This window comes from Protopterus annectens, chromosome 11.part0 (assembly GCF_019279795.1).
Source record: "Protopterus annectens isolate FY-2018-M chromosome 11.part0, PAN1.0, whole genome shotgun sequence".
Taxonomy (NCBI): Eukaryota; Metazoa; Chordata; order Ceratodontiformes; family Protopteridae; genus Protopterus; species Protopterus annectens.
The window spans coordinates 431,433,448-431,449,231 of record NC_056745.1 but is presented as its reverse complement, the minus strand read 5'-3'; the positions used below and the strand labels follow the sequence as shown (position 1 = coordinate 431,449,231).

The 15,784-nt window shown below is 39.1% G+C and overlaps 1 protein-coding gene across 1 annotated transcript in view; it reads right to left on the bottom strand.

Moving 5' to 3' along the window:
• The window catches only part of LOC122814949 (zymogen granule membrane protein 16-like), a 48,960-nt gene extending 33,665 nt beyond the window's left edge, over positions 1-15,295 (bottom strand). Inside the window, exon 1 of the mRNA XM_044087208.1 lies at positions 15,197-15,295. Coding sequence (XP_043943143.1) covers positions 15,197-15,295 — 99 coding nt within the window. The remainder of the gene's footprint in view (positions 1-15,196) is intronic.
• Between the last annotated feature and the right edge of the window lie 489 nt (positions 15,296-15,784).

Here is a 15,784-nt window from a genome sequence, read left to right as displayed (position 1 = left end):
AAGAAATAATAATAATTACATTATGTAAAACATGGGCTTGCAGCTGTAGCAGCTTTTGAATAGTTTTCCTTAAACTTCCTAATGTTCACTTAAGCTCCTACCTTATCAATGCAGTTAATGATAATTTTGAGTCTGCTGTGAAATATGAATGAACAAAACTAGATCAGTTTACAAGGTGAGAAAAATAGTTTTTAATCTTCAAATTTATAACATTCATGTTCCTGAGGTGTTTCAGTTTGGAAGAACAATGTTGTGGAACTGGGTGCCCCTGTGTTTAAGAAATGTGAGATTTGGGTTGGGGGGGGCAGATGTATAGCAAACATAGTGTACCAAGAAAAAAAGCTGCAAGGTATAGATTAAAAAGAAAAGAAGAGGGTAATTTTCTTTGTCACAGATGTCAAATATGTGCCACTGCTGTCATGTAACCCTATGTGCATTAAGTTATCATCCTTAAGAGTGCCATCTTTGAGTCTAGTTCAGGATGGGTTCAATTGGGGTGTTCTCCTTTGGTAGTGCTATTCACCAGTGACTTTTGCAGACAAAATATCTTATTTGGCTGTCTTCTGAGGATGTTAAAACTGAGACCCCTACCACTGACTTGTCAGTCAGGTGATTTTTTTGTCAGTCAGGTACTAGAGAATTATATCTAACCTCCCCCTGGAATGAGACTGTTTTAAAAGGGTGCAAGTCATTTGTCTTTGTGGAAATTCCCAGTGATAAAGCCTCATTTGAAAGACAAAGCTCACTTTTATCATGAGCACTTGTTAGCAGGTAAACAGCTTAGCACTGTCTCCATTTTGCAATTCCATTAAGGAACAGAAAGAGTCTGTAAAGCAAAAAGTAATGTGATTAATGGATACACAAGTATGCTGAATTATGTAGAAATGCATAGCTCAAGGCAATCCATATAAACACTTGAAAGAAAAATTAAAACAAAAATTGATAATTATGCCTCTAGTGTCGTTTTACAGCACTTGCAAGAAAATGAGGAAGCATGTTTTCTAATTTTTGTACTAAAAGTAGTTTACTGCATTCATTATTAATGTAGTTCAGATATCATTTATTATTATTATTTTTTTATTATTTATCATTTGTTGACCTGGAAAGTCTGACTAGGTTCCACAGAGCCTGTTTTCAGTGGAGGCCCGGGGAGAAATGCTCCAGATGCATGTCTTTGGAATGTGGGAGGAAACCGGAGTACCCGGAGGAAACCCACGCGAACACAGGGAGAACATGCAAACTCCACACAGAAGGCACCCCAGCCGAGAATCGAACCGGAGAACCTCTTGCTGTGAGGCGACAACGTTAACTGCTGCACCACTGTGCCGCCCGTAACCTGTGCAATACAAAGAGTGCGCCACCTTGCTAAGGACACTTTCGAAACTGCTTTGCACAAAAATGGTTTAGAAAAAGAGACAAACAATTGATCCGACTTCTGGAAGGGTTTAGTCCTATGGAGGTAAAAACGAAACTGTCTATGGACATCCAATAAATGAAGCTTACATTCACCTCTATTTTGGAAATTTGGGAAGAAGACTGGCAAATTTATAGACTGATTAATATTGGCTGCTGAGGACACTTTGGGAAGAAAGGAAGGATTTGTATGCAGTGAAACCCTATCCTTGTGAAAAAACAAATAGGGAGGCAAGGAGGATAAAGCCTGCAACTCTGAAACTCTCTTGGCTGAAGTGATGGCGACCAAGACGACTGTCTTCCATGACAAAAACTTCATCGGAACCGATCTGGCTGGCTCGAAAGGGGGAGAGGTCAAAGCCTGAAGAACTAAAGTCAGATCCTAGGGGGGCACTGTTTCTTTAACTGGAGGTCGCAATAAAAAAATTCCCTTCAGGAAAGCTTTACACAATTTGGCAGAAGCCAGAGCAACCTTATTTTCACCCACATGAAAATTAGAGATGGCAACCAGCTGAACCTTGATGGTGGAAGCACTTGCGCCTAAACGAAAAAGATCGGCCAGAAAATCCAGTATGACCGGGACGGGGGCTGTAAACGGGTTCAGATTGCACTGAGAGGCCCAAACGCAAAAACGTCTCCACTTGCTATTGTAGAATTTCCTAGTGGAGGCTTTAAGAGAAGCTACCAGAATATTCTTAACGGGATGAAAGACCGGGAGTCCTGATGATCATGGGAACTGGAGCAGCCATGCCGTCAGCTTGAGGTTGGGCAGGGGCAAGCCCGATGGGTGAGAAATCAGATCCGGGCATGGATCTAGAGTCCATGGAGGAGACAACAGGTGAGACCATAGGAAGGGAAACCACATTTGACGTGGCCAGAAGGGAGCTATGAGAATGACTTTGCACTGCAGCTGGCAAGCTCTCTGAAGGAACTTCGGAATAAGAGGTAACGGGGGATAAGCATACAGTATCATCTTTATTGTACAGCTCATAAAGTACTCCATTTTTGACAAAAGAGAACAATAATCTGCAAAGACTATTTGCATTATTATAGAAAGTGGTTTGAAATATTCTATGGTCCCATGATTTAGGAGAAATAGCTATGAAATTATCTTCTTTGCTTTGTAATCTGTCATCCATTTGGAATGTTTACATTTTTTACTGTATAAAACTGTATGTTACACTCTTCGCACAAGACTTTACTGAAATATTTCTTCTGAATTTGGTAATAGTAATATATACAGTTTTAATGCCTTGTGTATAATTTGTAGAAAGTACACATTTTCTTAAGTTACAGTCTTTATCATGACATATTTTGTGTGAAATTTATGTTGAGCTGGTAAAAATGTACATTTTTTTAGTTTAACCGTATAGCAATAGTTTACAATTTTCAACCACATCCCCAACTAATAGGGTAAATTATTAAAACATTTAATTATTACTTTTTTTTAGAATTTTATTTTTAAGGTTTTCTCAGCAGAAAAGAACACAGAATGCACACATCTGTTCCATTCAGTGATGAAATATTAGCTTCAGGTTTGAAAGTGAAACAGCTGAGGTGTCTTATTTATTATGTATTTATTTTATTTATTTTACATTTGATTACCGGGTAAGTGTCCGGCTGGGCTGGAAGCCCATTTTCAGCAGAGACCCAGGGAGAAAAGCTCCAAGAAAGAGCAAACAGTTTTACATTTATACAGAATAATTAAAAACAAAAACTTAAAAGCAAATAGCAAAAATTAGACAGACGTCACACAAACAACTAGTTGATAATTGGAATTACAAATGTGTCTTGCGGATATATTCCAGATTGAGCTGTAGTGGTACCTTTATTGCTTTAGCAAGCATTACATTGAAGTAAAAGGAAAGGTGGGATGTTGTTGTGGGGCACCCTGAAACTGCAACAAGAAGATACTTCACAAATAAGTTTTGTGGCCAGCTGTAAATCAATCAAAAATACTCTACTGTCAAAATACTGGGACATCAGATGAGAAAATAAAGCAAGTTTTTCTCCCCTTCCCCCAGGAAAGCAGCCTTAGAGATGAATTATTAGAATTGGGGGGTGGATATTCAGCTTTCTGCATTCTGCCATCTTGTTTTGGTGGTCAGTGATCTTCATTTTTCAAGCAATCACATGATTAAACAGCTTTAGAACCATCAGGAATGATTGTTTCAAAGTGGATTCACATAATAAAATGCAGATGAAACTGGACATCTAAGTCACAAAATAATGATTTGGTTGCTAGCTGCCATAATGAATCTTCAGGAAAGGGCTTGTAGTGTATCCTTCTTAATCAGATAAGGCAGGCTGAAGCACTTTTGCTAATTTTTTATCTTCTAGAGGAGAGGGAATATAGTTTTAGAGTGCTAACACTACCAAAAAGAGAGGATTGCAAAGGAGTTAATGCTGATATGTGACACATGGGCCTCTGACTGTCAACATCAACATGTCATTGTAAAGTCTATTTTGTGTGATACTTGAAATTGTTCAAGTCTTACTGACCATACAGAATTCTGTGTGATCTTGCCTTCTACTGCACCCCCCCCCCCCCCCCAAACACACACACACACAAATCAGTTCTGTTATACTGGGTTCCCTTAAGTTATCGGTTTGAAGTGCCATCTGCTACACAAAAGACAGCTGAGAAAGAGTGTTTAGAGCTAATGGAAACTTTGCTTTAGGAAACTCTCACTTAGGTGCAGTCGGGTAGGGAAATCATCTCCACAGAAGGGTTTGGAGACAACATTGCAAACCAAACAGTATTTTGGTGTTGCAGGAGGAGATGTTGAAATTAGGTGTAGAAGTTGTTAATGAGCACAGAGTCAGAGAAATCCAGTATGAAGAAAAGGTCAGTAGCTCACAGCTGTGAAGCTGAGACACCCCCACCCCGGCACTACCACAATATGCATTAACTACCTTTGAGGTGACATAGAGTAAGGTTGTCTACAATGTCATTAACTGAGCTTCCAGAATGGGTTGTGGTTATAGAAGGCCTGCTGTAATGAGAAGTTCAGCATGCCTATGGAGCACATCTCCTTTTGGGCTGGGGCAGTAGACTCATTGCATTAATTGCCCCAGTCCCCATTGGTGGCTTGATGATATGCTGGTGCACAACCAGACCTTTAAGAAAGCAATGCAAGCTAGAGCTTAATGTACTGGTTCAAGGATGCTATGATACAGGTTCAAATATTAATATAACCTAAGAGCTACTAGTTGACAAACTGTGATGTGTCACTTTGCAGTCTGAACTTTCAGGTCACTGAGCAATAGATATAAGCAGGTGGGAGCAACAGAGTCTGTAGGAATTAGGACACTACAACATCCAAAGTAAAATCCACTGAGAAAATAGATGCAAAAAGTAACACTGGGTGTCTTGGCTGAGACGTTCTATTTAGAAACATGTTTTGTTAAAGAAAAAATAGCAAATTTTGAGTTAGACCAAATGATCAAAGTACAAATACAACAAAATACCCATGCAGATTGATGAAGAAATATATAGTAAAAGGAAACTTTTCAGTTGTAACTTTTCTCAATGCAGCATTGGACAAATTGAACAGAGACAATGTGTATTGTTCTTTTTGTAACTTTCATTGCTTTTAGCAGTCCTTAATGTGTTCATGTAGTCTGAACTACTGAGGTACAGGGTGTTTTCTGGGGGGAATGCAGGCTGCTTGAGCCTTCCTTATGATATTCTTGGCTATGTGGGAAGAGCATATAGTTAGTTCAAAGTAACACTAACGCGGCTCTGGGAAAGGTGTGTGTGTGTGGGGGGGGGTAGTATGACAATTAACTTGTAAAATGTGACTGAGTCATGCACCACTGTCTACCATACTAGGGAGATGAAATAGCTAGGTTAGCTTCTGCAGACGGCAGACTATAATTGCTCTAAACAGAAACATTCATATATTACTTACCTTGCTGAAGAGGTGGCTGGATTCTTCTTGGTAACCACAAGCATGAAGTGTTGCACTTTTCAGCTATGCACACTTATATATACAGCATGTGCAAATCATATTTACTGAAATGCAGATAACTATATGTATCTAGTCACACCCTAGAAGATTAACAGCTTGCATCCAAATTCTCTTCACACATATCATTAGTTTAAAGGTGAATATAGTATACCGTATAGATACATTCAGTACTGCAAACAAACACCTGTAGCAGGGACCCACCATTGGCCAACTTTCACCTGAATTAAGGGACTCTTCCTGCTTCTTGTTAATAATAATAATTGGTTTCTATATAATGATACAGCAGTTTCTAATGTAATGTATTAGGGAGTGACTGTTTTCCAGATTAAAAAAGGGAAAAGTGGTTCACTAAAATTATAAATGTAGAACTTAGGTAATCATGGTTTATTGCTTTAAAGTGACTTGCAAAAATATTGGCCCAAGAAATATTTAACTTCCAGAAATTTGAATTTCCTCATATCCTTAAGTCATTGGAACAGGCAAATTTAGTAATATATAGGCAGATAAATTCTTTGACAAAATATAAAAAAATGATAGATATTCTATAAGTGCTAAACCGCAGAATTTTAAAACGATACTTAGAAATAGAGACTGCAGCTAAATATCAGAAATAGGTCAGGACATGCAGCTAAATATGAGAAATAAGTCAGGATATGCTGCAGATTATGGGTGATTTTTCTTTGCTTCATGTCATAATGTCACAAGGTGCAACCAAATTACATTTCCATGAAAAGTTACTTAATTCTTCATAACTCACAACCAATACTGACTTGATTTTAATTTTAAGCAATTTTTTTTTTTGTCCACTAATTCACTTGGTCTTTAGAACCTGCCTTTTACAAATCTGCCCTTCACTTCCTCAAAGGGGTGAGCATTAATCAACTAGTCTTACATTTGTTTTGCTGTATGTTGGGAGGAGGATTCTTATGCTGTGCCCAAACCCTGCTCCTCCATGCACGTGTAGACTGTACATCACAACAGTTATGGCCTTGCGTGGCTACATATTCTCAGTGTACTTTGTCTGATGTTACTGCTGAGTGATCAGAACTGACGTTTTGGCACATTATTCAAGTAGAATCCTTCATATTGTTACTGAAACAGTACCAGCTGTGGTCCACACCATAATATTATGTGTAAAATGTGCAGACAGTGATGCACTAAAGTTCTGATCAATAATTCCACCCTTCTGGGCTCCAGCTGACCAATCAGAGGAATGCTTTTTTATTTTTTATTTTCGTATGTTCATAGGTATATACTAGTCTAATAGTCACCAGGGCCCTTATAAGTCTAGGCATGCAGCCCAACCCAGTTGTGTCCCTGTGTATCTTTGGGTATCTATTAGGAGGAGTATGTTAGTTTGAAGGTGACTAAGAGTTTTTTTTGGGGGGGAGGAGTATGTTAGGTAACATTTTACTTGCTGTCTGCCTCTGTCCATTAGAGACATATGGGGCCAGGCCAGGGCTGAATTTACAATTTCCCATCCAATGATCAAGGTTACATTTGAAGAGGATCTGGGATAAATCCTACTTCACATGGATGGGGAGCCTATTGCAAAGCTCAGGGATCCCTTGAGATACATATTGTCTCACCAGCATGTTCTACTTATGTCACAGGCAATGTTTAAATCCTTGGAGCTAGTGTTTCTAGTGCTGTTTATTTAGCGGATTTGCAAAGGATCCATCAGGACTGGATCTGAAGATGCGTTATATTCCAGACATATTTCAACTCTTAGTAACCTGAGAGAGACTGAGTACAGAGATCAGGCCTTAAGTTGATCTATGTATGACAATGTGTTAATACCCTGGATTCTCCTGGTGAGGAACCTTTGTGGGCATTCCAACTTTTGCAACTGCTTGGTCAGGTATATGTCAAAAGGTCATTGTACTCAATGATGGGTCTGATAAGGGCTGAATTAAGTAGTGGTATAACTTTCTTGGACCTGGATGCCATACCCTTTTTTATAAGTTGGGTAACATGGAATGACTTTCTTACTACTTTGGCTATGTGTTGGTTGAAGACTAAATTACTGTCTACATGTTCATAGATCCCTAACTACCTGATCGTCTCTTAGGGGTATTTTATTGGAGTAACTGGCTTGTGTACACTTCAAAGAGTTGAGTTTTAAATAGTGGCTTTGGCACCAGTCATTTATCTGTGTTAGGCCCTCTTCCATAATGTATAAATATTTATTCCTACTCAGTAATAAGTGATACCTTACAGGTTTCATCTAAATGTTGAGCATCATTTTCTGATGGGATTCTCAATAGAACTTTCACATGCAGCAGCCTGCAGATCTGTGAGTGAGAGAGTTCTTGATTAAGTAAGCAAGTGCTTGGAAAGATGCATTGAATAATCAACATCTGCCACGTATGTGGAGAGTGTAGGTAGATAGTCTTCCGCTAAACGTTAGTTAGTTAGTTAGTCAGTCAGTTAGTTAGTTAGTTAGTTAGTTGGTTAGTTAGTTAGTTAGTTTTAGTTAAAGTTAGTTAGGAACTGCCTTTTTTGTACTAAACTCTCCTGATCAGGTGTAACCTGGTTTGGGGATTGGCATAATGGTTAAGCATTTTACCTTATAGATGTAAGGTACAGGGTTTGAGTCTCACCTTCGGAAGAATGGCTAGTCTTAAAAAGGCCCCCTAAGATTGTTAACCAAGTAATTACCCATGAACTTATAAAGTCACTTAGGAGACCCACTTAGCAGCTTTTGTATGCCATAATCCATATTCTGAATAAATGAATCTGACCATTTTACAGTAAATGAAATTCAGTGTGTTGAAGTTTCCAGTGCCCATGCTTGGACTGTGCTTGTCATTACAGTAAGTGCATAGCTTTGGTTGTGAGTGGGTGTCTGCCATCACTTTTTACTTGCAACTTGGACAATTGGATGGAAAACTGGAAATTCATCCCTGGTTTGGCACCTATGTCTCTGATGCAAACAGGTAACCTGTAAATTGTTCATCTCCCAGGCCCATGCTTACACTTATCAAGGGTATCAGAACTCGTCAGAGATTTGGGATGCATAGATAAGCTTAAAAAGGCCCTTGTGGTCGTTAGCCTAGTAAACTCCTATAAACACTTATAAACACAAGTATTGTAAACCTACCATCATAGGGAAAATGGAAGACTTTCATTAAGCTCAAATATGTCACAATACAGGGAAGCTTACTTTATAGCTTTCCTTGTGAGTAAGCGTAAACTGTTCAGTTACCAACCTTTCAGTAGAATGTCTGCATTACATCCTTCATAGATGTACTTGTTGCTGTGAATACATGGAAGAGAGTCAATATTCAGTGATGTCTTCAGTCAGTAAATATCTAAATGAATGCTTTCAGGAAGGTATTTGTGTCCAATAGCAATAATAGATGTTATTTTTTTTACTCTTTATTACTTCTAATCATCGAGTTTAAAGCTAAATCTTCACTCTCCATATGGTAAGCATCCTCACCTACAAGTATGCTGACTACATCCCCTTCGCCGTTCAGGATTCATTCTTGTGTTTATGATAATGACCACCATATCTTGTGTAACAAAGAAGCAGAGAGAGCAAGGACAGTTCAAGAACTCATCCTGTCACTTACCTTCCTGTGCAGATAACATAAACTTATTAAGTGCTTATTGCTTTAACTCCCATCTTAGTTGCCTGAATATGACAACAAACTTGCAGAGAGAAAAAAGAGTAGCCGTCCCAGAGTGGACATCGTCCGAGCTATCACACAGCATTAGTAGTGAATTAAGTTTGTTTGTTTCTGCATCTCTCAGCATCGTTCATTTCTGTTACATATGTGCACCAAAGACTTCAACGACTTTGTTCTGGACCTGATGGCAGAAACAAATTCAGATAACAGAATCAGCACACAGCAAGATTGTACTGAGATGTCTGAATGCATGTGACCTTCTCCTGAAGATAAGTGTTGTATAAGGAACAAAAGGTTGCGAGTCCTGTCCCAATGAGCAGTGATGACTGCGAGGCCAATGCACCATGTTAAAAAAATGATCAAAATGGTTAATACTGGATCAGAAAGTCCGGAGAAATCATAAATGCCTTACTACACCATTCAAAATGTGTGGATCATTAATAAACAAAATATCAATACCTGATTCATATAACTACACTAAATAGGGATGTAAATCTCTTCTGCAACATCAGAAGAATAGTTTGGAGGGACAGGCACAATTCACAAAGGATACCACTGCTATGGAGCATACTCCACAGCCACATAAGATAAAGTTCATGCCTGTCCATGTTCAAGACCAACTTAGATCTATGGATGGGAAAAAGAAAACTTGCCCCAAGACTGCCTCCTGTACTACTAATGGACAAAGGCAGCTCCTAAATGCTTTATCCCATGCATGGGTCCCCTCAAATTGTCTATGTTACGATCTCAGTTATTTTCATTAGGAGTAGTATATAATTATTAGCCATGGGATGGGTAAGGCTAATCCATAACCAAATGGGATAGATTATTTCAAGCATATAAAGGGAAGATTCTAGGCTTAAAATGGCCCGCATGGGCAGCTAGCCTAATACTTACCTATGAACCTACAAACTTATATAGAATACAGTGTCTATGTTGCATTAAAAAGTTGGTGTGCTGGTGATATTATCATAACGTTTTCTGAGCAAGGTCAGCTATGCAATAGGGAATGGCTAGCAAATGTCAACAGTTTCATTGTAACTAGATATTCAATCCTGGAGACAAGTAAGTAGACTAGCCCAAATTCCCCATTTCTCCAAAGCACTGTCTGGTTAACTGACTTGTTCACTGTCACAGATAATGTAAATGAAGGTGGAAAGATTCAAACCCTGCACCATGGCTCAAGAAGCAGCTCATTAACAAGTCAGAGCTTTAGCCCTCTGCTATAACAGCTAGACTAATACTTAAGTAAATGCAGAAATTCTTTACAATCCTATCTTATAGAGAAGAGTATATCTCAGTAATATATGACAATGACTGCATAATGGATGCTAAAGATCAGGTAGTTCTATCACTCCAAATAATTCAGGAAATACTACCTGCCAAATGTCAACCACTTTGAATTTGCTGGAGGTTGTAAATAAGGTACTGCAAAAATAAATTACTGAAAAGCTTCATGTTCATTCTACAGTATGCAATCCTGACCAATTAATGGATTAATTACATTCTTCAGAAAAAGAAATAAAACAAAACAATTAAAGGCAATATAAATGCTGCATCAGGTTTTGTTCAGCTAGGCTCAAGAAATACAAAAATTAGAAATATTAATATATACAGCATACTTTTAGGGGGTAGCTTACATGTTTGCAGGACACCTCCATCTCATTTCTAACCTGACTGTGTCTTCTGTATCATCAAGACTAGTTATCCCGTTCAGTATATTCTGACCACTTGAATGACTCATAAGGTTATATTGTTGCAGGATATTCCTCCTATCTATTGCTATTTATCTTTTATATGTATATACGTTGTCCCGTTCGATTCTTAGCTAGAGTGTCTTCTGTGTGGAGACATGGGTGAATGGGGCGTACCTTCGTTGAAGGTTGTGTGTCAGAGCTGGCAACTCGCCACATAAAAATCTACTGCCAATCATTAGCGGACCGGAGTTCCACTGTGGCGACCCGGAAAAGCCGAAAGACACAACATGTATATACACATATAGATGGGATTGCTGCATTACAATGACACAGCACATTGTAAGAAAGTTGACTGCTGAAGGTTAACAATGGAAATGCCAATGTTTAAGTGAGCATGCAAAAGTAAAACTCTCACCACATGCAACCAATGGAAAAAATAACTTTTTTTGCAGGGAACTAAACCCCCCCGCACCCCCCAATGTGGAGAGCTGTGACTCCCACACCCCCTTCTAACTAAATGTGCTATCTCTCATACTGCGCAGTCTCCAGCGGAAAGGGAATATTCCCTCCCCTGGGGATTGTCGATCTAGCACAACTGTAGACCTTCTGCATATGTCAACCTTTTGTGGTTCACGTTCTTGGTGTTGCAATTGCGGTGAATCAACTTATTGCAGTAGAGCTATATATATATATATATATATATATATATATATATATATATATATATATATATACATACACACACACACACACCACACACACACACACACACACACACACACACACACACACACACACACACACACACACACACACACACACACACACATGTCTGCAATGACCAAAAATTGAACTTACAAATATGGATTCATGTCAGGTCATTGAAAGTAATTTCAGCAAACAGAAATCAAAGCCTTTCTAGCAGCGGCAAATCCCATGGCATCTTTTCTATGGGGAAAACCCTCACATCCACTACTTATATAAACTAATTTCAGTGTCACACAGCAGTGGGAAATAGTTCAACACAGTGGTTGTAGAGGTATGGGACTTACAAAAAATTACCTTTGCAGAGTGATCATGTTCCCAAAATGTATGCATATAATTCTCCAGTTTCATCAGCTGATTTTTAAATATCAGTGTGCCTGTCCGCAAGTAAACCCAGAGCTGACTATAGCCCTCAAATCTTTTTCTGTCTTCTTTGCCAGTCCTTACGTATTAGTGTTTCTCCTTTACTTTCCCTGTCAGAATCCATAATTTTATTGTTTTTTTTTTTAAGTAATTTTCAACAGCTAACATTGTTTTGCATGCCACACCAAGTCCTTTGGTGAGACAGTGTTAGGCACCAAAATCCCTACTGTTGCTAAGAACCCGTTTGCTTAACAGAGGCCCTCAAGTGTAAGAGGTTAATTTCAAATGTATTCGAACCCTGAACCTTTACAAGAGACCAAGTACACAAACAAGTCTGAACTTTAGTCAACATGAACAATTCAGATGGAAATATTTCAAAGCTCAATTAAAACACACACAGTCAAGTTAATTAATACATGGTTAAAATAATCTTAGACAAAGCAATTGCCCTATACATTACAGACCACAGACAGCTGACCTTTAACATATTTTTCTTTCGGCTGCTCCCATTAGAGGTCGCCACAGCGAATAGATCATCTGTGTCCATTTTTCCTGTCCTCTGCATCTTGCTGTATCACACCAGCTACCTGCATGTCCTCTCTCACCACATCCATAAACCTTATCCTAGGCCTTCCTCTCTTCCTGTTACCTGGCAGCTCCATCCTTAGCATCATTCTCCCCGTATAACCAGCATTCCTCCTCAGCACATGTCCAAATTGATGCAATCTCACCTCTATGGCTTTGTCTCCAAACCATCCAATTTGAGCTGACCCTCTAATATACTAATTTCTAATCCCTGTCTATCCTTGTCACATCCAATGTAAATCTTAACATCTTTAACTCTGCCACCTTCAGCTCTGACGCCTGTCTTTTCATCTGTGCCACTCGCTCCAACACATAAAACATAGCTGATGTCACTATCATCTTGTAGATCTTCCCTTTCACTCTTACTGGTACTTGTCTCGCAAAAATCACTCCTGACACTCTTCTCCACCCACTTCACCTTGCCTGCACTCTCTTCTTCACCTCTCTTCCACACTCACCATTACTCTGAACTGTTGATCCCAAGTATTTAAACTCATCCACCTTCACTAACTCTACTCCCTGCATCCTCACCATTCCTCTATCCTCCCTTTCATTCACACACATATACTCTGTCTTACTCCTGCTGACCTTCATTCCTCTTCTCTCTAGAGCATATCTCCACCTCTCCAGGATCTCCTCAACCTGTTCCCTACTCTCACTACAAATCACAATATGATCCACAAACATCATAGTACATGGGGACTCCTGTTTGATCTCTTCTGTCAACCTGCCCATCAGCATTGCAAATAAGAAAGGGCTCAGAGCTGATCCTTGATGTAATCCCACTTCCACACTGAATGCATCTGTCACTCCTACCGCAGACCTTACCACTGTCACACTGCCCTCGTACATATCCTTTATCACTCTTACATACTTCTCTGCCACTCCTGACTTCTTCATACAATACCACAACTCCTCTCTAGGCACCCTATCATATGCTGTCTCTAAGTCCACAAAGACACAATGCAACTCCTTCTGACCGGCTCTATACTTCTCCATCAACACCTTCAGAGCAAACATCACATCTGTAATGCTCTTTCCTGGTATGAAACCATACTGCTGCTCATTAATCATCACCTCCCTTCTTAACCTAGCTTCCACTACTCTTTCTCATAACTTCATGCTGTGGCTGATCAGTTTAATCCCTCTGTAGTTACTACAGCTCTGCACATCACCCTTATTCTTAAAAATCGGTACCAAAACACTTCTTCTCCACTCCTCAGGCATCCTCTCACTTTCCAAGATTTCATTAAACAAACAATCTGGTTAAAAACCCCACTGCCATCTCTCCTAAACACCTCCATGCTTCCACAGGCATGTCATCTGGACCAACAGCCTTTCCATTCTTCATCCTCTTCATAGCTGTCCTTACTTGCTCCTTGCTAATCCACTGCACTTCATGATTCACTATCCGCACATCATCCAACCTTCTCTCCCTCTCATTCCCTTCATTCATCAACCCCTCAAAGTCCTCTTTCCATCAGCTCAACACACTGTTCTCACTTGTGAGTACATGTCTCTTGTTATCCTTTATCACCCTAACCTGATGACCTTTAACATAAAGAGGTATTTCCCAAGGGAAAACAACATAATCTTACATTATCATTTGACAGTACTGTGCAGAGTTTGATATTACTTCCATAGACACCTTATTTTAATATTTGTTTAAAAGACTATGAAAACAATGAAAAGTTTAGCAGCACTTTTCTGCAATTAATGAAGTAGGCAGTAAAAACATGGATGTAATGGAATGAAGTGTCATAAAATATGCATTTGTGCAGCCCTGTTATAATTTATTTATTCTTTATGCTACACAAAAATACAAATTCATATTCTGAGTTCCCAGGCCAGACTTGATTAAATGAAGACAGCAGTAGGCTATGAAACAGGACATAATGTTTGTTTGTGTCTTTTGGCTTTTCCCGGTTAGGGGTCGCCACAGCGGAACTCTGGTCCGCTAATGATTGGCAGTAGATTTTTACGTGCTGGCTTGCCAGGCCTAACGCACAACCTTCAATGAAGGAATGCCCATTCACGCATGTCACCACACAGAAGACGCTCTAACTGAGAATCGAATGGGCAACATCTAACTGTGAGGCGACAACGCTACTGCAGCACCACCTTTCCTTAAATCTTCTATAAGTGTCCCATCTTTATTAACTCAGTCCTGCTAGATGTCATTATCTGTACTGATGTTACTTAAACTGTTAAATCCTCACAAGGGCCCGCTGACTTTCCTAATTCTACAGCAGGTACTTTGGATTCATTAATTCTGATGGTGACACCTAACTTCTTTATCTTGTTGGGCCCCTTATTTCCATGCTTAGCGTTGGGGGTGGGGCACAGATCTTTTAAAGTTAATATCGTAAATCCTTTAATTCTCGTAATTTTTCTGGGTTGCAACTTCCCCTTCTTCTTATTTGAGAGTCTCTTGATATATCTAATTTTGAAAAAGTCCCTCTGAATCTGTTAATTCTGTGATACAGTAGTCCAAACATTTAATTATGTTGTGCACACTACTAATTATGCTGCAACATTATTTTTCCTTAAAAGAAATCAAGCTTTTCTCTCAAGATCTTCCTTTGCATTTTTCCTGTCTCCACCATCATTCTTACAGACTTTTGGTTTTGTTGTCTTGTCCTGATATCTCCTTTTAACAAACGAAAAACTGTTTTGCAGTGATTGAACACTTACCCTCATCAGAAATATTAATATTTCAGTGTGCGTGTTTTTCTTTTCAAGGTACTTGCTAGCTTTTGCATACTGTGAATAATATCCCATCTGGACCCTTTGCTTTATCCTCTTGAAAGTTGACAAGTTTCTTTTCCAGCTCAAACAACTTTGAATCTTTCTGATACCTCATTGCGTAGTTCTGCCATTTGACAGTATAGTATAAAACTCTACCTTCTTCTCAGTGAAGTAGTATTTTCTCAGGTGTAACTCAAACTAATTCCCCTCTAGTTTCCATCCATGCCTCTTTCAGTCCTCTGTGTCCTTCCCTTTTAAATCAAAAAACCTAATTGCCCTCCAAGTAGTGTTGTATACCTAAATTATATCCCAGTTTTCCTTTTCTCTCTTGTAATATATGCATGGTCAGTACTCCAAGCCAGGCTGTTTAACCCAGGATCTATATTTTCTTCATGATTTTGGAGGACTTATGATGCACGCTTTCTACCAGCATGATTTTTTGCTTTCTGCGTGGCCTTCAGAAGTACACAGTGTACTGTAGATGCAGCATTACCAGTACCCAATGTAGCATCCCATTGTTAGTCACTATTAACATTTCACATTGCATAGTGTGATTAAGCTTTTCTGTCACACTTCAGGTCACCCGATCAAGGAGATGTGTTTT